The sequence below is a fragment of the Struthio camelus genome, chromosome 7 (assembly GCF_040807025.1).
Source record: "Struthio camelus isolate bStrCam1 chromosome 7, bStrCam1.hap1, whole genome shotgun sequence".
Lineage (NCBI taxonomy): Eukaryota > Metazoa > Chordata > Aves > Struthioniformes > Struthionidae > Struthio > Struthio camelus.
In genome coordinates, this window is record NC_090948.1 from 23,599,060 (window position 1) to 23,623,902 (window position 24,843).

Consider the following 24,843-nt stretch of genomic DNA (forward strand, 5'->3'; position numbering starts at 1 on the left):
AAAGGTTAATGGGAACTGTCCCCCTTTATTCACCTGAAGAGGGACTATTAAATAAGAGCAGAGTGAGGCCAGGGGCCAGGGCCAGCAGCAGCCTGCCCCCTGTCCCCCCAAAGTCCAGGCAGCCGGGCAGCAGGCTGCGGGAAAGGCCCCAAGTCAAGAAGGCACTTGCATAGGAGCTGCGGGTACCCTGTGGGCACCCCGTGCCCCAGATGGCGAGTCTCGGCCAGGCTCCCTAGCAGCTCAGTGCACCTGCTGCTGCTGGCTGTGTGGCAGCTCTGCTGCGGGAACCGGGCACGGCTTCAGGGCCAGGGCGGGCGGCTGCTCCTCTTCCACTGACTGGCTCCCGTAGGCACTATCTTCCTTGATTTCTGCGAAGCAAGCGCACGGCCCTGTCAGCAGGGAGAGGCTGGGGCTGGGCAGCAAGGATGCCCCTGCCACACACAATTCCCACACTTCCCCCCCTCCCCCCATACCTGTGCTTTGCAGCTTCTCCAGCGTCTCCGTTTTGCGCAGCATCCTCACGACCTTGTGGAGCCCCATGGAGTCCAGCACCTCCAGCAGCCCGCCCAGGCTGCCGCCTGCAAGCTGGGGAGAGAGGGGCAGTCAGTGGGACTGGCCCTGGGGCAGAGGAAGCAGGGGACCAGGGCGCTCCGAGGAAAACACTGACCTCATAACTGCGCAGGAGGCTGATGCTGGGTGAAGCTGTGTCCTTGTAGGTCTCCACCAAGCTGCACAACCCCAGTCTCTTGGCCAATTCGGTCCAGTCCGAACCACTGCAGTCCTGGTTCAACAACTGCTCCAGGCCCTGCAGTGTTTCACTGTCTAGGGACAGGATGTTCCCTGCAGGGGCAATGCACCTCCATCATATGCTGCCCAGGCACTGGCTGGCAGGAGGGGGTCCTGCCCTGCCTGGGTGCAGCATGCTCGCCTGGGGTGACTGGCGGCATGGGGAGAAGGCCCTGCTCACCTGGCCGGGGGGCAGCAGGCAGCTCACATTCAGGGCTCTGCTGCGAGGCCTGCAGCAAGATCTCCCGCACCTGCAAGACAGATGCACATGAACATCCCCCAATACAGAGATCACCCCGATCTGGCTGCTGCTCCAGCCCGTGCCAAATTGGCGCAGCAGCATGCTGAAAGGGCAGCACAGGCCAACACATCCCACTGCCACATGCAGCCTCCACACCATGGCCCTCCCCAGGGCACAGGACAGCACAGGTCTGGGCGAGGTTGGCTCCAGCTCCCTGGCAAAAGACAGGCCTGGTCTGTCTAGCCATCCTTGCAAGAGGAGCTCCTGGAGCTCTGCCCTCTGTCCATGCTGTAGCCCACCTGAAAACACGCTCCCGTGCGGTTTGACCCCTCACACCCCGCACCTTCTGGCTCCGAGTGAGATCCAAGGGTGTGTGGCACCGGCGCTGCCTGGGGCCTGCCTCCCCGCATCCCTGCTCAGCCGTGGGATCAGAGTCCGAGCTGCGTGCCGTGCTGGGGGTCGGCTGCTCCAGCTCCATGCCCAGCTCCTGCTCCTCGGCATCGGCATCCGTGTCGCTGCTTGCTTCTGACGACGATGGACTCACTGGCTCATCGTTCTCGCACAGCACATCCGCCCCTGTTGGGAAGGGGTGCACTGAGCCCCAAGAAGGGCACATCGGGCCAGCACCCACCTGCCAAGGGCTGTGAGCCCAGGCAGCCCAGCGTGGGGCTCCCAGTACAGCCCATAAGCTCCCCACACTGCCTGTGTCATTCAGCCCCACAGCATCATCTGGGGCAGGCAGGGCAGGGGTCCTCCCCAAAACCGCTGCACTGCGCCCCGCGAAGGCCAGGACTCGGCCAGAGCTCAGCCGGGTGTCCTGCAGCAGCGCCTGGGGAGGGAGGGAGGGAGGGAGGGCGGGCAGCACCTTACCTGCTTTGAGGAGTAGCTTGGCGAGGGTGGGGGAGCCCAGGCCAGCAGCCAGGTGCAGGGGGGTGTTCCCAGCAAAGGTCCGGCTGTTCACATCTGCTCCCAGCTATGAAGAAATGCATGAGGCCATGAGGGGGCCCATCCTGGTGCTGTCCCCCACCTCCTTAGACCTCTCCTCACCCCTTAGACCAGAGCCCCCCACTAGCCCTGAGTGCACAGGACCTCTACCAGGGCTGACAGAGGCTCTGCCTCCCCCTTTCACTGTGCTTCAGGCCTATTCCTCTCCCACAGCCATCAAAGCCGGAGAAAGGAGGCCAAGCCCCTCACACCTTCTTCACGAGGTAGGTGGCCATGTTCAGGTTCTCCATCTCCACAGCCAGGTGCAACGGGGTCCTCCCGCCCTGCCTCTCCACAGCATTGACGTCCGCTCCCTTCCTGACCAGAAGGTCCAGGCAGGCCAAACTCTTTGCTTTCACAGCCAGGTGCACAGGTAGGAGGCCTGCAACAGGGAGAGAGGCTCAGTGGCCTCTGGCCAAGCCCTCAACAGCACCAGGTTCCTGCCCCTTTGGGCCTGCCTCCCAGCTTCGCTCACCATGGAAATTAGGCAGACAGAGCAGATAAGGGGCAGCTGAGCCCAGATGGGCTAGCAGCGTCCTCAGCATCTCTTCATCGCCAGCCTGAAGAGCCAGGTGCAGCAGGGAATTGCCATAGCGGTCCAGCAAGGTGGGGTCAGCACGGGCTTGCAGCAGGAGCTGGACCACGTGGGGCTGCTTGGTGATGACTGCCAGGTGCAGCGGTGTCTGCGGGACAGCAACACCACTGTCACGAGCGGTTGCAGAAGCCAAGTCCCACAGCACCATTTTCTTTGCCACCATGGACCCACTGCGCTCAGCCCTGCTGTCTCCCTATGCCTTTCACACAGGACGTAAGCAGGAGACCCCAGCCCCCAGGATCCAGCGATGGGAGCGAGCCCCAGGTAGAGAGGATAGTCCCTCCAGTCCTCTTCCATGGCAACGGACTGCTCTGGGAGAACTGTACCTGCTGCAGGTTGTTGGCCACGTTAATGATCTGCTGGTTGGGGATAGTAACAATGACCTCGATCAGCTGCTTGATCACAGCTGTCTTCTCATGGATAATAGCAAGGTGCAAAGGCCTGGGGAAAGAGAGGAAACAGCCCTTGTCTCAGCTCCACATCTCTCTAGATCCTCCCCACCCGCTCCTATCCATGGGGATGGGCCCCCCACCCCACAAGGGCCCTGCCCTATGGAACAGGGCTCTGACAGGGCCAGCAGGGCTCGAGCACTCTCCTACCCTGCCCGTTCTCGTGTCCGCAGCTCTGCACACTCACGTGTCTCCATTCTCATCCTGCGAAGCAGCCAGGTGCCTCTGGACTGCCAGCAGCATGCGGGGGTCAGCAGTGACAGAGTAGTCGAGCAGGGCATGGGCATTGCGACGGGCCAGCGCCAGCATCCACAGGTGACAGATCTGGGCTGGAAGGCGAAGAAGAGTGTTAGCTCTGGGAGCCCCATCCACCCTCTTGCACCCCAGGGCACAGAGAAGAGTGCAACCCAGCCAGGGTCCTGAGCCTGGCTGGCTGCCTCTCCGGGGACTCCCTCCACCCGCAAGTGATGTCTCCCAGCCCTCGCTCAACCCCAGCCGCCTTGTACCGTGTTTCTGCAGCTCCTGGCAGTACATGCTCTCCATGGGCACCTGCCTGTCGCCCCCATCCCCATCTGTGCTGGGGGCCTTCATCTGCACGCCGCCCTGGTAGCCCCCGACAGGGTGCGGGCCGGATGAATAGATGTTATTGTACGCCAGCCCGGGCGAGTAGGGGTAGCTCAGGTTCCCGCCTGCAGACCAAGATGCAATGGGTGAGGACAGAGGGCAGCAGGTAACTCCCTGTGGCCAGGCTGTGGCAGATGGAACGGGGTGCAGGGAGGGGGGAAAAAGACAGCCCAACTCACCTCCACCAGAGCCAAAACCCCCAGCACCCCCACCAGCGCCCCCCATGTGTGAGCCCCCACCAAAGTGCTGGGGAAACTGGGGCAGGACTTTCTTGCGCTTCCTCTCCACTTCCTCCTTATCTGCAAGGAGAGACACAGGCAGAGGGTTCAGGGACAGGCCTGAGGCCCTGGGAAGCAGGGGGAGCAGGCCAGCCCCATCTGGGCAGCCAGAAGTGCCCAGGTCTGAGGCCACTCACCTTCCACCACAGGGTAGTAGGTGAATTGTTTGGAGTCGCTCACGTCACCCCCTCGCTTCCGCTTCAGCTGTAGGAAGACTGTGACGGGGCGGTCGATCTTAGGCTTGTGGTACGGGGGCGTGCGGAAGACAATGGCATACTGCAGGCAAGACAGAAGGACATCAGACCCCGCTGCTCTCCGGAGCCAGGGACACGCGCTCCCTAACCCCGTGGGGCACCCACCTGCCTACAGGCATGGCAGGCCACCCCTAGTCTCCCCTGTACCTGCTTGTGCACGTCCGTGGGGGAGAAGTCCCCGAAGGCTTGCCAGCCGTTCTCATCATCCTCATAGAAACGAACCTCAATGTCATCTGGGGAGGAAAGGGGAGCCTGGCACAGCCTGTCTCACCGCCCTCCCAGGATCAGCAGGCACAGTCCCCTCCCAGCTGCTGTGGCCCTTCCGACTCAACAGCCGGCTGCCTCGATGCCCTCGGATGTGCATCTCCTCTGCTGCAAACCCTCCAGAAGGTTTTTCTGCAGGAGCAAACGCCTCTTACCTTTCTGAACTTTATCACACAGCAAGTAGACCTCATCCCCTCCCCGCACTGAGCCTGCTGTCTTATCCATCCGCGAAATCTTCAGGTTGGAAGCTCCTGGGGACTCTGCAGAGTGAAGAAGCATTTAGAGCCCCAGTGCCAGATGGAGCGTGTGTGCGAGCTGCTTACCCTGTCCTGCCCTATCCTCTCCCTGCCTGCCCACTCTACAGCGGGGAGGCCGGGTACTGGCACCAACTGGCCAAAATGGAGCCTATTCACCCCTCAACATGCTCAGGGAGATACCCAGCAGGGGTGAGCACATCCAAACCCCCAGGGCACATGACAAAGAGCCACATTCAACAGCCTCCAAGGCCACATCATGGGAACCCCCCCAGCCCAACACCTTTCCTGACCCTGGGCACTGGTGAGGGCAGGGAGCCAGGGCTGAATGAGGACCAGGCTGGGAGAGCCCAGGACAGCACCTAGGCAGGAGAGAGAGGCTCTTCCAGGATTTCCCAGAATAGTTCCCAACCTGTCCCCCACCGGGCAGGATCTGGCCCTGCACTCACTGCTGTCATGGATGGGGTCCGAGATGACAGGCTGCAGGGCCAGCGTGAAGTTCCCGCTGCTGTCACGAAGGTAGGCAGTGAAGCGCAACCGCACAATGCTCAAGTCCATCACCTTCTTCAGCTCCTTCGCCTCCAGCTCGATCTCACGCAGGTCAGCATCTGTCCAGGGCAGAGGAAGATGCCGGTCTTACAGCTGAGCCAGGCAAGGGGAAAGGGCTCCAGGTCCCCTAGCCCTTCCCCCAGATTGACACAGCAGCCCTATGCCAACCCCATCCCTCCAACTGCATCCTCACCTTCCCACAACTCCTCTGAAACCCATAGTGGCAGGTCCCCAATCCTCCTCAGCCTCCCCCCACCGAGTCCATTGAGCCCCCAGGCAGCCCTCACCCGACAGCAGATGACTACTGTTGCGCATCTTCTGCTGCTTCAATTTTTCCTTCATGATCTCCATCATGTTCTTCTTGGTGACGTGGAGCACGCCGAGGTTGTTGAACCTGGGGGGAAGAGCCTGCTGTGATCTCAGGGAGCCAGGGCTGGGGAGTAGCCTGCCCGGGAGGTACAGGGGCTGCCAAGCGCTGGGAAGAAGCTGGCCAAAACACAGAGCAGGGCAGCACAGGCAGCAAAGGGTTAACACGCACAGGGCAACGAGGAGCAGTCACAGTGGGGAGGAAAAAGTAGCCGGGGAAACTCCTTGATGTTGGGAAAGAGCTAATGCCTGCCAGGGAGAACTGAGCTCCCACAGGTGACAAGTCCATAGCGGGGGAACCAGGAAGGCTGGGGGCCACAGAGATGCAAATGGGACCAGGCTGAGCCATCTGCCACCCCTAGCAGGTGGCTGGATTATAAGAGCTACAAGGAGCTTCATATGCAGTGGTAATGAGCATGCAGCTCCTGCCCTACTCCAGCTGAAGTGGGCTGCTAGGCCAGCCACCTTTGGGCGCAAAGCCACCAGAGCCAGCTAGGAGCCTGCCTGCCTCAACTGCAGCAGCTGGCCATGCAGGGGGCCTTCTTCTGGGGTTACCAAATAAGTCCGGCAGACACAGGCTATCTACAAAGTTTTTCTGCAAAGGTGGAGCAGAGCATGCTCCTGGTTGCAGCAGAAGCTGCAACCCTGAGGAGAGGAGTCCAAAGCCAGCAAAAGCTTTTACAGCTGTGCTGCTGGACCCAGAGCTAGGGAAAACACTGAGGGGACAAAGTTGTACTGATGACCTTGTCTAAACATACTCCCAGTCCAACAAAACCTGCTTCTGGAGGCATAAACCCCCTCTCCTCCCCAACCCATAGCCACAGGACAGGCCTCCAGCCACACTGCAGAGACCACTCCTCAGGCCCAACCCTAGGTCTCCCTTGCACGTACTGAGCAGTCATGTCCTTGGGTCCTACAGTCATAATGCAGTTGCCGGCCTCATTGCACTGCTTGCCCACGAGGCTGTGGGCGTGCACCCGTGGAGGGTCGCTGTGGGTCACCAGGTCCACCTCGATTCGGGCCATCCCTGTGTAGTTGCAGATCTGCAGGGAGAAGGGAGATGAAAGGAAGGCACAGCACCCTTGTGCTGGGGCAGCATCAGGCCAGCAAGGGCAGGACACCGGAGAGCCCACAGCACTCTCCGAAAACCCCTGCTACTCCCTCCCTATGGTAGCCACAGCTTCTACTGCAACCCTCTACTTCCCTAAGCACCACAAAATGCACAGGGCTTTTTAATATACAGATCACGTCCTTCTTCCATGGCACTCCCCCCACCGCCACTGCCTGCACAGGCCAGCCAAAAACACCACTCCATCTCCTCTCCAGAGCAGCTCTCACCTTCACAGTGGGATATGTCTTGCGCCCCTTCTCGCTGGATGCTCCCGGCAGCCCCCCGTGCGAAGGGCCTTCGCAGCCGTACCGAAACCGGAAACCACGCTGCAGAGGCAGAACAGGGGGTCAGCCTGCTGCCGGTCCCCGTGGCCAGCGCTACGGGGCGTGGGGGCTGGGGGGGGGCAGAGCCCACACGCGATGCTGTGCGCGCAGTGGGTGCCAGCTACGCCTGCCCTTACCTGGGTGATGTCCTTACCTGCTTTGGCTGCTCGATGATGACAAGGTAGGGACCTTCCACTGCAGGATAGAGAGCAGAAGCACTGGTGAGAAACACAGGATAACCAAACCCCGCTCCCAGTAACAATGCTGGAGGTGTGGGGACAGTGTTGAAGGTGAAGGGACCCCGTCTGGCCCGTGTGGGGACCTCAGGCTGACAGCAGGACCCTCCGGCCCCTGTGCCGTAAGAGCCCATTGGGGAGCAGCAGCTGGAGCCGCAGGCTGAGGAAGAAAGGGCCAGACAGTGCTCTGGCACGAGGAGAGCGAGGAGCCCCTGGGGATGCGTCTCTGGCCGACCTCGAGTCCCCGGGAGACTGAGCAGCAGGGCCAGGACAGCCCCTGCCCGGGTGGCCCTGGGCAGGGATTCCCAGCTGGGACGGCGGGGACACAGGCCTGCAGCGCTGCGGGGAACCGCCGGGCGTGAGTCAGCCTGCCGGGAAACCCCGCTGCGGCTGGGGACCCCCGGCGGAGGCACATGCCGGGGCCCCTTACCCGTCTCCATCAGGGGCTCCTTCTGCTCCATCATGTGCGAGCTGAAACTGAAGTCCTCATACTCGATCCCGTCCAGGCACTGGGCGACAGGGGGGAAACCGAGCGTCAGAGCTGCAGGGGCTGGGACCCCCAGGAGCACGTGCCCACCCCCACCTCCCACCCCCCAGGAGCACATGCACACCCCTGCCCCCCAGCCCCCAGGAGCAGGCACAGACCCCCACCTCCCACCCCCCCAGGGGCGCGCACAGACCCCCACCTCCCACCCTCCAGGGGCGCGCGCACAGACCCCCACCTCCCACCCCCCCAGGGGCGCGCACACAGACCTCCACCTCCCACCCTCCAGGGGCGCGCACACAGACCTCCACCTCCCACCCTCCAGGGGCGCGCACACAGACCCCCACCTCCCACCCCCCCAGGGGCGCGCACACAGACCCCCACCTCCCACCCCCCCAGGGGCGCGCACACAGACCCCCACCTCCCACCCTCCAGGGGCACGCACACCCCCCACCTCCCACCCCCCAGGGGCACGCACACCCCCCACCCCTAGGAGCATGCACCCCCCCCACCTCCCACCCCCCCAGGGGCGCGCGCCCACCCCTGCAGGGGGGGCAGGTGCAGACCCCCGGGGCAGGCACACCCCCTCCCCGGGGGGGGGGGCAGGCGGGCACGGGCCCCCCCGCCCTGTCCGCCTCCCGGGCCGGCCGGCCGGCCGCCGCACTCACGGGCTGGTAGGGCTCGTCCATGTCGGCGCGGGGCCGGCCGGCGGCCTGCGGGCAGAGCGCGGCGCTGAGCGGGGCCCCCGCCGGCGACAGGAAAGGCCCCGGCGCTCCGGAAAGTCCCTAGAAACCCCGCGGAGCCGGGAAATGACGGGCGGCGCGTCACCGCCCCCCGGCCCGGCCCGGCCCGGCCCGGCCCGGCCCCGCCGCCATCTCCTCGCCGCCCGCCGCGCTCGGCCCTTGCTGCCCGGCCCGGGCAGGGGCCCCGCCGCGCCCCGCGCCGCCGCCCTGGAAATCCCGGCCGGGCCCGGCCCGGGCCCCCGCGCCCCCCGCCCGAAAGCCCGCCCCGGCCCGCGCTTCGCCGCCCTCCGCCAGCCCTCGGCGCGGCATGGGGGCAGGCGCCCCAAAACGCCTGCCCCGGGGGCTGCCCCCGCCGCCGCGCATCCCCGCCACGGGGGGCTCGTCCGCCGAGCGCGCCCCCTTCCCAGCGCCCGCCTGCCGCCCTCCTACTCACCGGCGAGGAAGAGGCTGGTCTCAACAACCCGTCCAGCCCCAGCATCTCAGCTGGGGCCGCCAGCGACCGCAGACAGCGGGTCCCGCCGGGGTCCGGGGCTGCTCGCCAGCAGGAAACTGCCGGAGACTTCTAGCAAAGGGGCTGGATCAGAGCAGAGCGCCTGGGCACGCTCTCCCTTCCTCCACGTTCCTCCTCATCGCTAAGCAGTGGGAAAAAAAATTATATATATATGTATATATATATGTATATATATATGCATCTGACTCTGCAGTGCCCTCATACCATGAATTTCTGAATCAGTATTTGCTGCAGGTCCCGCTCAGGGGATTTTGGGTGTGTGGGGGCAGAGGGGAAGGGAATTGTTCAGCCCGTGACTCATATTCTTCAGAAGCCAAGAAGAGTAAAAGAGCCTTCTCAAGGAGATTTTCCAGCCTCTCTCAGCCTCCGAAGGGGCTGCCCCAGGCCCCAGGCCCGAGGTTTTCCCCAGCTGCTGTGCGAGCCCAGCCACCCTGCCCCTCTCCGAGCGATCCACGGGATGCAGCCAAGGCAGGGCTCAGAGCGGGGCTGAGGGACCTGCAGGTGCAGAGCGGATGCGGGGGGCCACAGCAGAGGACCCAGCATTGCAAAGCGATGGGCTGGACCCTGCAGGGGCTTCCAAAAGCCCAGGAGCAGGGGCACGACCCGACACGGGCCAGCGGGTAGCAACTCACACCGTCTGGAGCCAAAACCACCACGGGACCCTGCCAGGGCATCCCCAGCCTGCCACAGCTCACTGCCTAATCCATCGAGACAGACTTCCCAGAGAGGTGAAGGGGGCACAAGCATTGTCCTTCCTTCAGCGTGCTGGAGCCACCTCTAACCCTACCCTCAACGTCTGCTCAGAGGTAGTCCAAGCCCAAAGACGCTCAAGAGGAACCAACTGTGCCCCTCGAACAAAACAGCTCCCTCTTCTCCACTGCAGTCAGCCCCATCCCTTCTAGAGGGGTTTTCACAGCTCACTCATTGCTGCCCCAGACACTTCCACTTGTTGCAGCAAACAGCGTGACTAAGGAACGTCATGGGGTCCCTCCTGCCCTCTCCCCAGCATGCGCAGCAGTGTCTCACTAGGGAATTTTCTGTCCTTATGCATGCACGCTTGCGTGGCGGGTGCTAGAGGAAACGCACCTTGCTCATTGAGCAGAGCTGAAGGATCATTGCCAACTTCCTTGTTCCTGGAAGACCCGAGCAAACACACCAGCTCTCAAAGTAAGTGCTGCCGCCTGTGCACAGCGGTGTTGCCCTTCAGTCCCCCAGGACCAGAAGGGAGACCCTGGTTTCACCTGGGAGTGTAACACACTCAGTTTTTATCCCCTGCACATCCGGAAGGGAACCCATCTTGCCCTCCTGCTCTCCGAGGGCTGCACAGGGCAGCATCCCCTAGGCAGCTGGTACCCAAAGCATCTCACCTGGAGCCCCAGGTTTGCACACACCATCTCACACACACACACACACACACACACACACACACACACACACACACACACACACACAGAGCAGCCTCCCTTTGCTGGGCTGGTTCTTCTTCGTCTTCAGTCCTTCCTATGAGTCAGGAAAGGCGCTTCCAGGGCTGAGCACTGGCACTGCCGAGAACGTCGGGGAAAGAGCCCCAGCCCCAGAACTAGCACCAGCACCAACCCATGGCCACAAACTGTCCTGAGCATCGCTGCCATGCCCCAGGGCATGACACCATGCCAGCCTCCTTCTTGGATGGCCCAGCAAGCTGCTGAGCCAGCCTCCCTGGGCCAACCAGACTGCTTCAATTAAAGGCCAGCTGCTGGCAAGCAAAGCGGATTAAAGCTGTTGTTTCATGCCTGCAGCTCCTTGAACGTGACCTAGTAATGCAGGTGCTATTTTCTTTCCTCCAGTGACAGTGGGCTGACTTGCAGAGTTTGCACCCTGCAGGCAGGAGGGGAGCATCGCCCCTGCTAGACACATCTGCAGCAGGAGTGTTCAGCAGACACGAGAAAGGACATCCCAGAAACGCGGGAGGCAGCACAAGCACAGATCTAGCTCTGAACCACCTTGGTGTATAGCTGGCATGTCCCAGCCATCCAGCTGGCTGCTCCTCTAAAATAATACTCCATGCGCATTTTGTATCCTCAGGGGCCTGCTCAGTCCTGCAAATTACAGCCCTAAATTCCTGACCTTGTTTTCTGTGCCCTGCTCCATCCGAGGAGTCCAGACAGCATCTGGCAGGTGTGCGGCCAGAAGAGGCTGCAGCGTTGCCCTTGCTGCCGGCCCCCTTGCAGGAGCGTTCAGAGGCACCCAGCCTCACAGCCTACTTCTTGACCTGCAAGCATGGCAGAGAGAAATCCCCTCTCCCTGAAAGCTGCCTAACCTTCACCTTTCCCAGAAAGCCTTAAAACGCCTTTACTCCCACCGTGGGTATCAAGTCGGTTTCGGCAACCCCCAGCCGCCCACTGATCTTCTGTTTTCCTTCTCTAGGGGCCTGTAAATCAGCGGCTTTGTTGTTGTACTATTAACTATCTGTTCCAGTTGTGCACCCTCACACTCTCAGAAAACCCCCTTCAGTGCTGGCCGGGCTCTCCCCAGTTTCCCCACGGCCCGCGGTATCGCTTTCACACCAGGGCCCGCTGCAGCCTTGGCGGTGGCTCTGCGGGGCTCGCGGGCGCAGATCCCTTCCCTGAACTAACCCCCCGCGAGGCTGCAAGCCCTGCTGCGCCTTGCGAGCAGGGGAGCAGCTGGCAGCGGGAGGGCCCCAGCCTGCGGCACTACGCACAGCCAACAGGGAAGCCGAGGAAAAGAGGCAACTTGTCCCCACCGGCCAGGGAACAGGCACCAGGACGCGCCTTCTCCTCCCCGTGCTCGGCCAGCCACCCTGCCCGCAGCCCGTCCCTTCCTAACACCGCCTTTCCCGCCCGAGCCCGCAGCCGGAGCGCCCGCGCAGGGGCGGCTGCCGGGGCCATAGCCGGCCCCCTCGGGCCTCCCGCCCGCTGCCCCCTTACCTCCAGCCCCAGTGCCCGGCACGGCCAGCTCGCCCCGGCCGCTGCCCCGGGAAAGTCCCGGCCCGGCTCCGCCTCCCGGGGCTTCCCGGCCCCGGCTCCGCCCCGAGGCCCCGGGCCGGGCGCCGCCTGCGCCGCCCCGACGGGGCGGCCGGGCAGGGCCGGGGCGGCGCGGCCTCCCCTGCCCCGGCCTCACCGGGACAGCCGCGGGGGGCACCCCCCGGCCCTGCCCGCCGCGTCCCTGCCCCCCCGAGGGTTTTTAAGCCACTCCGAGCCGCTGGAGCAGGGGACAAGCAGGTGACAACGATGCTTGGCTGCATCGTGGCCGGCACCCCGCTCGCGGGCAGCTACCTCGGGGCAGCCCCGGTTCCCCTCATTTTGCTGCAAGTCAGGCCCGTGTGGGCCAGCTGCAGCCAGCACAGCCACCGGCACCTCCGGCCCCACGTCGGGGATGGCATCCGCCGGGCCTCTCGGTGTCACAGTCACCCAGCAGCCGCACACGAACCGGCACCCTCCCGCCAGCGGGCACTTGTGGGAGTGCTGAGTTACCCCCGCTGCACCCCCCTGGCTGGAGTCAGGACATGCGCTACCGAGGAGCCCGCCCCTGCTCCCCTGAGCACAGCCCCGGACCCCGGCAGACCCTGCAGCAGGGGTTACCGCCTTCTGCTGCCTGCCTCAGCACGGCCCCGGTGAGGTGACACCCAGGCACAGAAATGCAGGCACAGATGTCCTTCTGCCACCTCTGCTGCAGGGGGCAGAGACCAGGACAGATAGGCAGGGATAGCGACTTCTTCACTGCATTGTGAAACCTCTTGTCTTTCACCATCCTGGACTTGGGAACAGGAAGCTGTGCCAGCAGCAAGTGACACCAGCAAAGGGCTCGTGGCCACCAGCCAGGGGCTGTGGGGACCTGGAGGACCACTTGGCTCCGGCTCATCCCAAGGCCAGGAGACACCCAGCCCTCAGCAGCAGGGAAGGCATGTCTGCTTCACACTTGCCTGATTTTCACTTTTATTATTGCAAATTCACTGTTCTCTCTTTATAAATTTTTAAACATATATTATATATAAAAGTCAGAAATGCTCCTCTTCCAGCTATGTATACTGGCGGATTTATAGGCCAGTTTTGAGAAGGTGGGCAAATCAGGAAGCACAACCTGATCAACACGCACAGCAGCAGCAAATGCCCCTCTCAAGAGACGAGGGGAGAATTTTTTTATATATATATATGTAGATATATACATACATATATATGTAGATATAGACATACATACACACACACACACAGACATACACACACACTCTTCACCCTCCATCGTCCCGCAGCCCGCTGCCAGCCCACCCCCTGCCCAGGACACCCTCAGTGGGACGCGGCCAGGGGCCGAGCAGGGCTGCCGGACGACGGCCGGGCTCTGGGCACCTTGGCTGCCCTCACCCCTGGGCGCCGACACACGAGCCCGCAGGGCCGACCGGCGGCGCTCCCGGCTGAGCGCTGCTGGAAGGCACCACGCAGATACGGGCACCAGAGGACAGATCCGGCGTCGGAGCCGAGCTGGCCGCAGGCTTTTGTTCCCAGAGCAAGCGTTGCGCGTTTCCGCGCCTCCGCTTCCCGGTAGGGAGGGCTGGCAGCAGCCTGCCCCCAGCGTAGGAAACCCAGGATTGCGATGCGCAGCCTCTCGGGCTGCAGCGCGTGAGAACGGCCGCGGTACAGCTGAGGTCGGCTGCGCGGGCGAGGGGAAATCCCCCGCCGCGAGGACGGGCTTGCGCAAGCGCCAGAGCGAGCCTCTCCGGAGGCACGGCCCCACCAGGGAAGAGCCACCTCCACGCAGGGTGCGCAGGCGGACTGGCATCAGCACCAACTCACTAGGGAGGGAAAAGGCACTTTGTTTTTTGGCTCCTCCGATGTGGTCACAGCAGCTGGCTAAAAGGCTCGCTGCACGGCTAGCTGCAGCCGCCCCGTGGCAGCAGAGGAGGGAGGAAGCGGTTCCCTGCCCGGCGCACACGGCCTCGGTGCTCCGCAGGAATCGCGTTTCTGCAGATGAGGGGTGGGAGGAAGGTGACTGCTGCTCCCCGAAACGCACGTCCCATCGGAAAGGGGTCGTCCGTGATCGTCTCCATGTCACCGCCCAGGACTCAGCAAGGGCAATCCTGGAGTCTCTAGGGGCGAGCAGCCCCACCTCGGCCAAGCAGCCCTGGGCTGGCAGCACCCGTCGCCCGCCAGCACCTCCCACCCAGAGCTCCTTGGAGAGCTGCTGCCCTTCCCCGCACAGCGCTGTCGTGCTGGGGCAGCACGTCCACGGCCCCTCGGGAGGGGAGGGCAGGGCACCGACCGGCGTGCACCCACGCATACACGCACACGCACCCAGAGGCGATCGGGGTCTCGGGGCCGTTCGAGGCAGGGGAATCACTCGCACAGTCTGATTTCCTGGTCCCTGCTGCAGCCTTAGGGCTGCGTCCCGCCGGGGTCAGATCATCGCCAGGCCCTCCGCGTGGCTGTGGATGTGGGCGGTGCTGGACACGCTGCTCTCAGTTTTGTAACTCTTGGGGGCCCGGCTGGCTTTCAGGAGGACCAGGAAGGTGTCCGTGGAGATGGCCCCAAACTCGAAGGTGAAGGTGCCGTAGAAGACCAGGACATCGATGATGAACATCCACTCACACAGGGCGGCCACGTGCTGCAGCACGAAGCTCTCCTGGATGAAGAAGACACCGCCTGAGGGTGTCTGAGTCAAGGAAAGCATCGCCAGACCCCAGGCACCCAGAGGCACAGCCCCTGGAGGCGTGCTGTCCTAAACCGTCCCCAGCTCTGCAGGCCCCCTGCGTCCCGCAGCGGCTCGGTAGGAACCCGGTCCCAGGCTCACCCAGCGCCTCGTGGGCGAGCAGCAGCTCAGTGCTGCCCCGGTGGCTTCTCTGGGCTTGCTGGGGCATCAGGAGAGCAGCCTGTTGGCCCTCGCTCTGCACCCCACGTCTGAGAGGTGCCGAGCTGGCATCGCCGCCACCTTTGGAGCGTGCTGACAGGGAGACCTGCGAGCAGCCTGATAATGAATCTGCCAACTCCAGCCCCGGGTCAGGGCAGCACCAACCAGGCAGAGCAGGGTGGGAGAGGACTGCCTGCCACGACCTTAACCATCACTTGCTTCCATCTTTCCAGCGCAAAGGCTGTCAACAAGATGGAGAGCTAAGCGTAGCCCCTGTTCTCCCTCCCCCAAATCTCTGATGCCAGCCAAAAGCACAACCCCACTTCGTGCAGCCACTACCCCTGCCCTGTGACACTCCGGTCACCCTGGCAATTCACAGGACCGCTGCCAGCTGGGGGTTTTCTGAAGATGCCATGGGAAGGAGGAACTCAGTCTGCAGTCCGCAGGGTAACAGCCTGGTGCCTGCTGCATAGGGCAGACGGTCTGCCCAAATACCCCGACACACAACCATCTGCTGTTCCTCAGACTGGGCTTTCTCCGATACTCCCAGTCCTCCTGCTGGACAAACATTCAAAGTCTACAAAACTCATCAGCCCTTGACCCTCTTGGTGGCGTGGTCTGGGCTGCTGCCTCCCTGCCCTGCAGCAGCTCCCTCCAGCCCCCCTTCCCTCAGTGCTGCCCTGGGGGTTACCCTGGAGAGGGATCGTGCTGCCTCCCAAGGTCTTCCAAGGTGCTACCCCTCCCGTAACTTTTTTATGTTCTTCTTGTCCTTGCATTTCTCCAGGGAAACCTAATTCCAGAGTCACTCTAGGCAAGAGAGACATCCCTCAACCCTGCCGTGCCAGGCAGCTGGATCAGTCTCTTGTTATATAGTACACCGTTTTAGGAAACCCCCTTCCCTCTTGAGTCAAACGCCTCCCACAAGTTGCAGCTTGCTATTGGAGAGCCCAGGATGTGCCAGGTGAAGCCTCCTGCAGTACCCTGCCTCCTGCCAGGGGCATCCAGGCCCAGGAGAGAGAGTGAGAGGGAGGACCCCGACCTGCACAGGGCAGGCCCCTCTGCTTGCCCTCTCTAGTCGCTCCAGGAATGGTCCCACACATTTACCCCACATCTGCCCCCACCGCAGCTCCACGCTTTTCCCATTTCTAGTCCCGAGTGCCAGCAAGGCCAGCGGCCCTCCAGCCCCTTTGGGACCTGCGGACACTTTGTGCTCTTTCCCCTTCCTGCCCATATAACCACCACCTCGTTTCCCAGTTTATCCCTAAGGTCAGTCCCAAAGAAGTCCACGGTGCCCCGGCCAGACACGCAGGTCCGTGCTTCCAGCGACCGCTTAGCCTGTTGTCGTGCCCTGCCTCCCTGTCGTGCCGCTGGCAGACCCAAGCTCTCCCTCGTCCTGCCGGGCAGGCCAGCCCCGTGGTTTCCTGGAGCGCCCCTCTCCCACAGGACCCCGCATCCGCTGGCGTCCGCAAAAGCACAGCCGCACTCTGCTTCTCCTTCAGCCTAACGTTTGCCAGTTGGACAGCCGTCCGCATCTTAGCTGGCCTTGGCACTACCAAAGGCTCAAAATACCTTTGTCTCATTAATACACTGGCCCCTGTGCTCCGTGCACAAGCGGGACGAGACAGGCTCTCCCCCAGGCACCTCACCCTCCAAAGGGGGGGCAGGCTGCGAGCCCGCAGGGGTGGGATTCGAACCTGCCGCCCGGGGCTGCCGCCCAGCCTGCTCTGCGGGGCTACTGCCTTCATGTGGATGGCACGGCTCTCTGCAGCCAGCCGGGACCTCCCAGCGGCTGAGCTGGGCTGCGGCTGCCGAGAGGAACGGTCCGGCCTGAGCCCACCTAGGGCACCGCTCCATACCACGTCCTGGTCCCCGAGAGGCACCGGCAGCAAGTGTGAAACGTCTGGGCAGAAGGCATGTCCCTCCCCTTCCTCTTCCCTCAGCCTCCTCCCTTCCACTCCCCTGCCGCTCTCCGCCGCTCCCGCTGCCCGGCACAGCCCCGATGCTGCTGCTCCGCCAGCAGGTCCGCGCCGAGCCGCCCACCCTGCCCTGCCGGGGCCTCGTTCCCGCCGTCAGATTGAGGGCCGGGGAACACGCCGCAGGCGCCCCCTGCCCCACGGCCATCCTCTGCGCAGGGCCTGGGGCCTCTCGCCAGCCCGTCCCGGGAGACCTCCTCCCCGCATGCTGCTGTGCAAAGGATACTGAAGACGAGGGTGATGAAGGCCATGGCAGTGAGGATGCTACGCAAGTGGCCGGTCCAGTAATGCCCGCGGGTTTTGGCCATGCGGTACGTGAGGATGGACTGCAGGAACACGAACAGCATACTGGTGGGAAACGCCACCCCAGCACCGATGTAATGCAGCACCTTGGCATGATCCACCTGCGGGGAGAGAGCGCCAGCGCTGGCACCGCGGGGTGCACCCGGCACGACCGGGCTCTGCCCCCCTCTCCGCTCCCACAGGGTGCAAACCCCGCTGCGAGCCAGCGCCCCATTCCCGCGGCTGCAGCTCCCTGGAGCAGGCGGTGCCCGGGCAGCGGGACGGCCGAGCCCCAGGACCGCCAGGGAGAGCACCCCGGGCTGGGTGCTCGACTGAAGGGCACATTTAGACCCATCCACTGCTGCCAGGATCTCAAAGCGCATCTGCTTCCTCGATGCGTGGGACACCTCTGGCTTAGAGCCCCGCTGCGCGCAAGGCCATCGGGCAGGGGAAGCCCTGCGCCCATCTGCCAGCCTGGGACTGTCCCCGCCTTGTCCCTCGCTCCCGGCCTCCCGGGCCGACACAGCCCCTGCCCTCAGCCGAGCTGGTTGAGGCAGGGCTGGGGTGCGAGGTGAGGGCTCGGGGCCAGCTACGCTTCGTCCCTGCAGCGCCCGCAGCAGCCTCCTGCAAAGCGGAAGGGGAAACTGCTGCCAAGGAGGCGCGGGCAGGCGGCTGCGGCAGGGGCCGGGCTCCGGCGGCGCTGGCGCAGGGCACCCCGGCCGCGGCACCCGGCCGGGCTCACCTGCTTCTTGACCCTGCGAGCAGGCAGGGCCAGCCGCCCTCCCCGCGGCCGGACCGCCAGGGCAGAAAAGCAGCGCCAGAAGAGAGCAGCGTCTGCCGGCATCACCTCTGCAGGAGCAAGCATCCCCCGGGAGGGCAGGGCAGAGGGAGCCAGGCCAGGCCGCTGCGCCGGCAGCGATCGGCGCGCAGGGCGGCGGGTGCCTCCACGACCGCCCCGCCGGGCGCAGCCTCCGGCCGCGGCGGCCCCCGCTCGCAGCGAGCTCGGAGCGCGTCCGGGACAGCAGCCGCCCATGAGGCCGGCCGGCCGGCCCAGGGCGCACCAGCACCCGGCCCAGGGCAGCCGATTGCCCAAACGTTTGCTTTAGGAGATAAGGGTTAAACCAAAGCCGGCAGCGTAGTCGGGATCCGAAATCGTGAGTGTGTAAGCAAGGAGGAAACGCAGGGAGGAGCCGCAGCGTGCGGACGAGGTGGGGGAGCGCCTGAACCAGAACAAAACAACAGCCCCCCAAACCCCTCACAGCCGAGCGCTGCAACCCCCCCCCCAAAGGGCTGGGACACGAGCCCCGGGCAGCGCCGGGCTCCTGGCTCCGGGCCCCGGCCAGGGCCCAGCAGGGACCACCGCCCTGCCCCGGAGGAGCAGCCTTACCTGGAAGTTGCCGACCATGGTGAGGCCGGCGGCGCAGACCCAGCCGGTGGCCAGCCCCAGGGTGTTGAGGAGCGAGGGCCCGCAGCGCTCCAAGACGTGGGCGTACCGCAACAGCCCCACCAGGATCACTGCGGGACGCAGACAGGGCGCCGGTCGCGCACCGCCGGCGGCAGCCTCCCGCCGCCTCGCCAGGGGCCGGGGCAGCTCCGCCGGGCGCCCAGCACCCCTCGGCACCGCGCGCTTACCCATGAACGAGCCCAGGCTGCAGATGAGGCTGAAGAAGCAGCTCTCGGGAGGCAGGGTGCCACACTTGCTGCGGGGAGAAGGCGGCGGGTGGGCGGGCGGGCACCTGCTGCTGCCGCCGGGCCAGCCCGCGCCCTCCCTCCGAGCAGCTCCTCACCTGACCAGGGGGATGTGATCCAGCGTGCAGCACGAGCCGGGGCCGTCCACACCGCACGACTGGTTGTAGTTCCTGGGGGGAGCAAAGGAAGGGGCTCGGAGAGCGGGCACGGCGGGCAGGGGCCGCCTGCCGAGCCTGCAGGCAGCCCGGCCCCGGCCACGCTCGGCGCTGCAGCAGGAGGGGCCGGCCGGCCGCCCGCCAGCACCTTCCTGCCCCTTCCCCACAGCCCCGCGCAGCGGCAAAGCCAGCAGGGAGTTTTCCCGGGAGTGCAACGTGGCTCCGGCTCCGCCACCCCTCGAGGGAGCAGCCCGCCGCGCAGCAGCGCTCCCGGCCGGCCCCGCGGGGACGGCAGGGCGCGCAGCCGCCGGCAGCTCCGGCCTTGCGCCACGCCGTGCGGGATGGGACGGGAAAACCGAGCCGGAGCGGGAGACGGGCGCCGGGGCTGCGAGCACCCCAGGGCAGTGCCTGACGGCGGGGGGCTCCCCCCGGGCAGGGCGCCCTGCGCGCCCCAGCCACAGGGCTCAGCCGAGAGCAAGGCCCCGGCCGGCTCTGCCCTGGCAGCCGGCGGCACCAGCAGGGCTCCCGGCCCCGGGGCGGGTGGCAAAGGCCAACCCAGGGGCCCGGTAACGACCCTGCGGGGCCGCGGGGCTGGGGAAACGCTTGGCTTCCTGCAAACGCCGGCAGACTTGCAAGAGCCTCCCGCTGCCACAAAACCCACCAGCCCCGGCAAACGGAGACCAAAGGCTCTTATCGGCCTGAGACGCCTTCCCCTATCGCAGCAGCCGACCGGAGCCGTAACCGAACTTCCTCCTCGGGGGGCAGGTGCCCCCTGGCCCCCACCGCCGGGGGCGCGAGCGCAGCGCGGGAGCTGGCTGCTGGCGAGGTGCCGAAAGCCCAGCGCTTGCTCCTCCGCCCTCCCGCTCCGAGGGGCAGCGGGTCCCCCCGCGCGCGACCCAGCTCCCGCGGCCGGCAGGCGCCGGGGCTGCCCGGGGCACGCGCCGGGGGAACGCAGCGGAGGAAATCCCCTCGCCGGGGGTTTGGCTGCAATGCACCCGCAGCGCGGCCCCCCGGCCGGCCCAGGGGGAGCACGGCCGCCGCCGGGCAGCAGGGCCGGGCGCTGCTGCCGGGGGAGCGTGCACCCGCGCGCCTGGAGCCGGGGGAGGAAAGCAGAGCGCCTCTGCACGGGGCGCTTGCCAGAGCGCGGCGGTGTGCACGAGCACCCCCAAATTCCTCGGGGGCCGGGGGGTGGCAAGGCGGGTGCCGTGGGTGCGACACCCCACCACCGCTGCTAAAAAGAGGGCAGAGCTGGGGGCAGCGGGCAGGGGAAGGGGGCTGGGACCACAGGGCCTTCGGAGCGGCCCCAGGGAGCAGGCTCTGCCCTGGCCGGGCTGAGGCGAAGGTGCCTCGTCCCCGGGGAGAGCAGCCGGCGCGCAGGCCCCCACGCAGCCCGGCCCGGCCGGAGGCTGAGCTTTCGGCGGCCTCCAGCTGAGGCTGCTCAGGCGCTTGCACGGTTTAAAAGGACTCCTTTTGGGAAAGGGCTGGGCTGGTCTCTGCTGTTTTTTCAGTCTCCTCCTTTACTGGTGGCTTTGTTTTGCAACGGGAAAAGGGGAGCGAGCGAGGCGTGGAGCCCCACGGGCTCCTCCAGGGCTGCTCTTGCGGTGCTGTTTGGTTTGGGATTTTCTTTTCTTTTTTTTTTTTTTTTAAAGCAAGCAGCCCGAAGTTCGGAAGCATTATTCATCATTAACGTCTGTTTATACCACGGAGACAACGCCGACAAACACATTCTTCCCAAGGCAGAATAAGCTATCAGACAGGAAATGGCAGAGGGTTTTTTTTCCCTCTCTCTCTCTCTCTCTCTCTCTCTCCTTCAAACACTCCAGCAAGAATTAAACTAACATGGATTTTCTGGGCAGACTTTGCAGGAGACACAAGAAGCCAAAAACCACTCAGCAGAAAATTCCAAGGGAGCAGACAAGGCTTTTTTCTGCAGCCCTTGTCCCTCCCGGGCTCGGCCGGCCGGCCAGGAGGCTGCGGCCGGGCCGCCCGGGGCGCTCCCTCTGGCGCTGCAGGGGCACAGGGATGGTCCCAGGCAATCTCAAGCAAGCAAGCAAGCCTCAAGCTTTTCCATGGAGACACATGGCCCTCTGTAATTCCCTGACCACTTATTTTCATACTTTTTCCATGCCCGGCATATTTTTTCAATAGCCTCCTTCTCCCTGTGCGTTTTGCACCCAGCTTGGACCATTCACCGGAGCAGCCGTAACCACACACCAGCCTGCCCGGGGCGGCAGCGGGGGCTTTATATAGCTCAGCTCAGGCCAAAGATCCTCAAGGATGTGCCAGCGCGGGGCCCGTCCTGCCGGCGGCCAGCGCGCACCCAGCGGGGCAGCGGCCGGGCTTCCTCGCCCGCCAGCCGCCACCGCCTGGGGCTAAAGCGGTCCAGGGCGACTGGGCGTAGCGGGGGCCTCCGCCCGAGCCCGTCCTCGGCCAGGGCCCCGCCGCCCCGCTCCTTACCAGTTGTGCACGGGGCAGATGTGGTTGTTGGAGAGCGCCATGGCGTACCTGGAGGAGAGAAAACAACACAGCGTCACCGCAGCCTCCTGCCCCGCTGCGCCCCGCTCCGGGCCGAGACCCCGGGACGCCCCTCCTGGTCCAGACCGAACGCCCTGCCGGCACCAGCCGGACCTGCCGAGGCGGCGCCGGCCGGGACGCGGCCCCCGCGCCCGCCTGCCCTGGCGACCTCCCGCCGGGGATGTGGGGCACATGTCCCCCAGAGCCTCTCGCCCGCGGCTCCCGCCTGCCCCCGGCGCTTTGGCTGCCGCTCTCCCCGCAGAGCTCCCAGCCGTGGGCAGCTCGCCGCCCCCGCGCTGCGCAATGTCGAATGTGATCACGGCGGCCGGCTGGGGTTCCTCCCTGTCCCTGCTGCCGGCGCTGGCCCTCGCCGCCAGCCAGTTCCCAGAGCTAAGAGAAGTCTGAAAACCAGTCCGTGTTTTGGCAGATCCGCTCCGTTTCACCACGCAGCTCAGCTAAACGCAAGCAAAGGCAGAAGCAGGCAGGCGGCGGGACGGGGGCAGGATTGCCCAAAGCCCGAGTTAGACGGCTCTGCACCGGCACAAGCCAACGCGCTGGGCAGTGCCAGGGAAGCGGCGGGGCCCCGGCCGGGCTGGCACAGCCGGGGAGGAGAGCGGGAGGGAGCGAGGGCACCCAGCCAGCCCCACGGGCTGGCAGCTCCCGCGACGCTTCCTGGCCGCGCTCGTGCTCCCAGCGCTCCCCGGGGTCTCCGACGCCTCGCTCGGCACAAGCACGACCCGCATGTCACACGCAGCTCTGGTGGGCTCCCAGCCTTCGGTAGCAACCACGGCGTGCATGTCTAGGTGCATCATTAACACAGCGGACAGGCTTGGACACTAGTATACTAACGCATTTAGAGGGAGCACACTGCCGGGAGCTGGGGGGCCCTCGTCCTGCAGCCGAGGCGTCTCGCCCGCCGCAGCATCGCCAGCCCTGAGCCCGGCCCTCCCATACTCCCACATGCGGTAGGACTGGCCCGAGGACGGTGCCTCCCCAGGGAAACCCTTGCTCGCCAAGAGCTCCCCGGCTCCTTCGCCCTGCCCTTCTGCCCCCTCTTCCCAGCGGGGTCCCTCCTGCACCCTCCCCTCCCACCACTTCCCCTCACCACTGAACCATTTTGCAAGTGCCAAGGGGCATCTCTGGGCAGCAGCTGGGAAACGAGCCAGGCCCTCGGCAGACATCGCCTCCATGCAACACCAACCCCTTCGAGGAGGGCCTGCCCCGGGCAGCCTCTCCCTGCCCGCCCTGGGGAAGCGGCCAGAGCCGTCCCACGGCTCCCTCAGGCGCCTGCTCCCCTTCCCTGCGGCCACGGGGCAGGCGGCTCCGTGCGCTCCCCGCGGGGAGACCCGCGCTGGCAGATACGCACACACGCTGGCTAAGAGAGGGCTTATTCACAGGCTCCATCAATCCTGTCTCTGCAGATGCTGGCCCCATGGGAGCGGGGCAGCCTGCCAGGCAGAGCTGGGCAGGATCCCGGCCTCGCCAATTAGCCAGCCTGCTCGTTAAAGGCAGGAACTGCACTTGCTCAGGGCAGGACAGCTGGCCAAGGAGCCTTGCAGCCCCCCGGGGGGCTGCGGCGCAGGGGCCAGGGCCAGCGGTGGGGCTGGGGGCCCGGCGGCAGCCCGCGCCGAGGCAGCAGGGCCAGGGCTGCCGCCGGCTGCGCGGGACCCTGCCCCAGCTCCTGCCTGAGCTCGGGGGAGCGCAACGGCCAAGACCCCGGCAGCTTAACCCCGCTTGAATTAGGAACAGCAGAGATTAAAACCAAACTGAGCATCGCTGGGCACGTCGGACTGGAGAAGAAGGTACGTTACTTGCACGCGTTTGAGAAAACCAGCTATTGCTAAGGGTGGGAGCACGCGCCGGGGCCAGGCCTGCGGAGGCCCCCGCTCGGTGGGGCAGCAACGTCTCGTGCGGCAGGTGGACTCTGCGCTGCACCGGTCAAGCCGCTGCCACCGCCTGCCATGAGCAGCTCTGGTTAAAAATAGGCAGAGACACTGGTAAGAAAAGCCCTGTTTCCCTAGCTGGCCACATAACCGCCTTAAAAAAGGACAGTCCCCAGCAGAGTGGCCCCAGGCCAAGAGCAGGGCAGCCGGGAGGACCCCGGGGGCAGCCCGGCCCCCGGCACGGGGGAAATAAGCCAAGCGAGGCCCAAAGCACGCTCCCTGCCCGCACCCTGCTCCCCGACCCCCTCGCAGCCCTCGGGACGGGGCTCTTCCCAGGCCCGCGGCCGGCGCCCACCGCCTGCCCTCACCCGGCAGCACGGCGGGGCAGGGGCCCCGCTTCGCCTTGGGGGCTGCGGGAGCCGCTGGGCAACAGAAAAGGGGGGCGAGAGCATCCCCCTGCCGGCCCTGCTCAGGACAGGGCCCGCCGGGCGGGCAGCAGCTCCCGGCCGCGCTGCTCCAGGCTCGACGGGCACCGCGGCGCCGGGAGGCCCCGGGGCGGGCGAGCCCCCGGCGGCGGCGGCGGCGGCGGCTCCTCGTCGCGTTTTCCGTAAACAGCAGGAGGGCAAAGCAAGAGGCATCACACGGCGTCGCCTCCGCCTGCTGCCCGCGCCCAGCAGGAGCGCAAAAGCCGCCGGCAGCGGCCGCAAGGCTGCGCGCCTCGGGCGCCCCGCGACCGCCGCCGGGGGCTGCCGCGCCGCCCCCCGGCCGTACTCACACGATCCACATGCCGGTGATGGTGAAGGCGGGCAGCGTGACGGGCAGGATCCCCCAGGCGGGCATTTTGGGGCCGGGCATGCCCCGCCGGGCTACGGGCGAGCGGCGCCTTCCCGCTGCCGGGGCGCCGCGGGGCCGCGCTCCCCACGGGCCGCGCCGGGGCCAGCGCGGGGCGGGCGGGCGGGCGGAGCGAGGTGCCCGGGCCGGGACAGCCCAGCCCAGCCCAGCCCGGCGCGGCCCGGCCCGGCCCGGCCCGGCCCGCCCCGCGGGGCCCGCTCGGCGGCAGGGCCCGCCCCGGCCGGCGCGGCCCGGGGGCAGCGGGGGCGGCGCGGCCCGGCGCCACGTGGCGGCCGCGCTGCCGCCGGGGCTGCGGCCCCCGGGGGCTGCGGCATCCCGGCGGGGAGGAGGCAGAGGCTGGCGAGGGGGGGAACGGGGAGAGGGCGCGGAAGGAGCCCCAAGGGCCCTGCCTCCGCCGCACGATGCAGCCCCCAGGGCAGGCAAGAGGCAGCAGGACAGCAGGGGTCAGAGCACCCCGCGAGCACTGCCGGCCCTGCTCTGCAGGGTCTCCGGGGCAGGCTCGGTGGCCACGGGCCTGGGGTCAGCTCCGAGGACAGCACACGGGACAGCAGGGCACTGTGCAGCAACTAACACGGGCTCGCTAGAGCTGCGGCCCGGAGCAGCCT

The 24,843-nt window shown here is 65.8% G+C and overlaps 2 protein-coding genes across 9 annotated transcripts; both read right to left on the bottom strand.

Annotated features, from left to right (window-relative positions):
• NFKB2 (nuclear factor kappa B subunit 2) lies at positions 1–14,462 on the bottom strand. Of its 8 annotated transcripts, none has more exons than XM_068950281.1 (25): positions 11,980–12,049; positions 10,139–10,293; positions 8,975–9,173; positions 8,467–8,511; positions 7,745–7,823; positions 7,233–7,273; positions 6,983–7,081; positions 6,536–6,687; positions 5,566–5,672; positions 5,179–5,337; positions 4,631–4,735; positions 4,359–4,444; positions 4,095–4,233; positions 3,859–3,978; positions 3,562–3,744; positions 3,243–3,384; positions 2,933–3,047; positions 2,487–2,694; positions 2,224–2,393; positions 1,898–2,000; positions 1,371–1,603; positions 968–1,037; positions 668–840; positions 474–585; positions 1–368 (listed from the first exon to the last, which is right to left on the bottom strand). In XM_068950281.1, the coding sequence occupies exons 3-25, from the start codon at positions 9,017–9,019 to the stop codon at positions 241–243; spliced, it is 2,814 nt and encodes a 937-aa protein (XP_068806382.1). In that variant the 5' UTR covers positions 9,020–9,173; positions 10,139–10,293; positions 11,980–12,049; the 3' UTR covers positions 1–240. The 8 variants fall into 8 exon arrangements, with proteins under 8 accessions (XP_068806382.1, XP_068806379.1, XP_068806380.1 ...); XM_068950278.1 differs by having other exon boundaries at positions 8,467–8,583; XM_068950279.1 differs by lacking the exons at positions 10,139–10,293; positions 11,980–12,049 and adding an exon at positions 14,338–14,462 and having other exon boundaries at positions 8,467–8,583.
• TMEM150A (transmembrane protein 150A) lies at positions 14,441–24,336 on the bottom strand. The gene is made up of 7 exons (XM_068950314.1): positions 24,162–24,336; positions 21,447–21,494; positions 18,933–19,004; positions 18,778–18,845; positions 18,533–18,660; positions 17,090–17,267; positions 14,441–14,685 (listed from the first exon to the last, which is right to left on the bottom strand). The coding sequence occupies exons 1-7, from the start codon at positions 24,239–24,241 to the stop codon at positions 14,441–14,443; spliced, it is 819 nt and encodes a 272-aa protein (XP_068806415.1). The 5' UTR covers positions 24,242–24,336.
• Between the last annotated feature and the right edge of the window lie 507 nt (positions 24,337–24,843).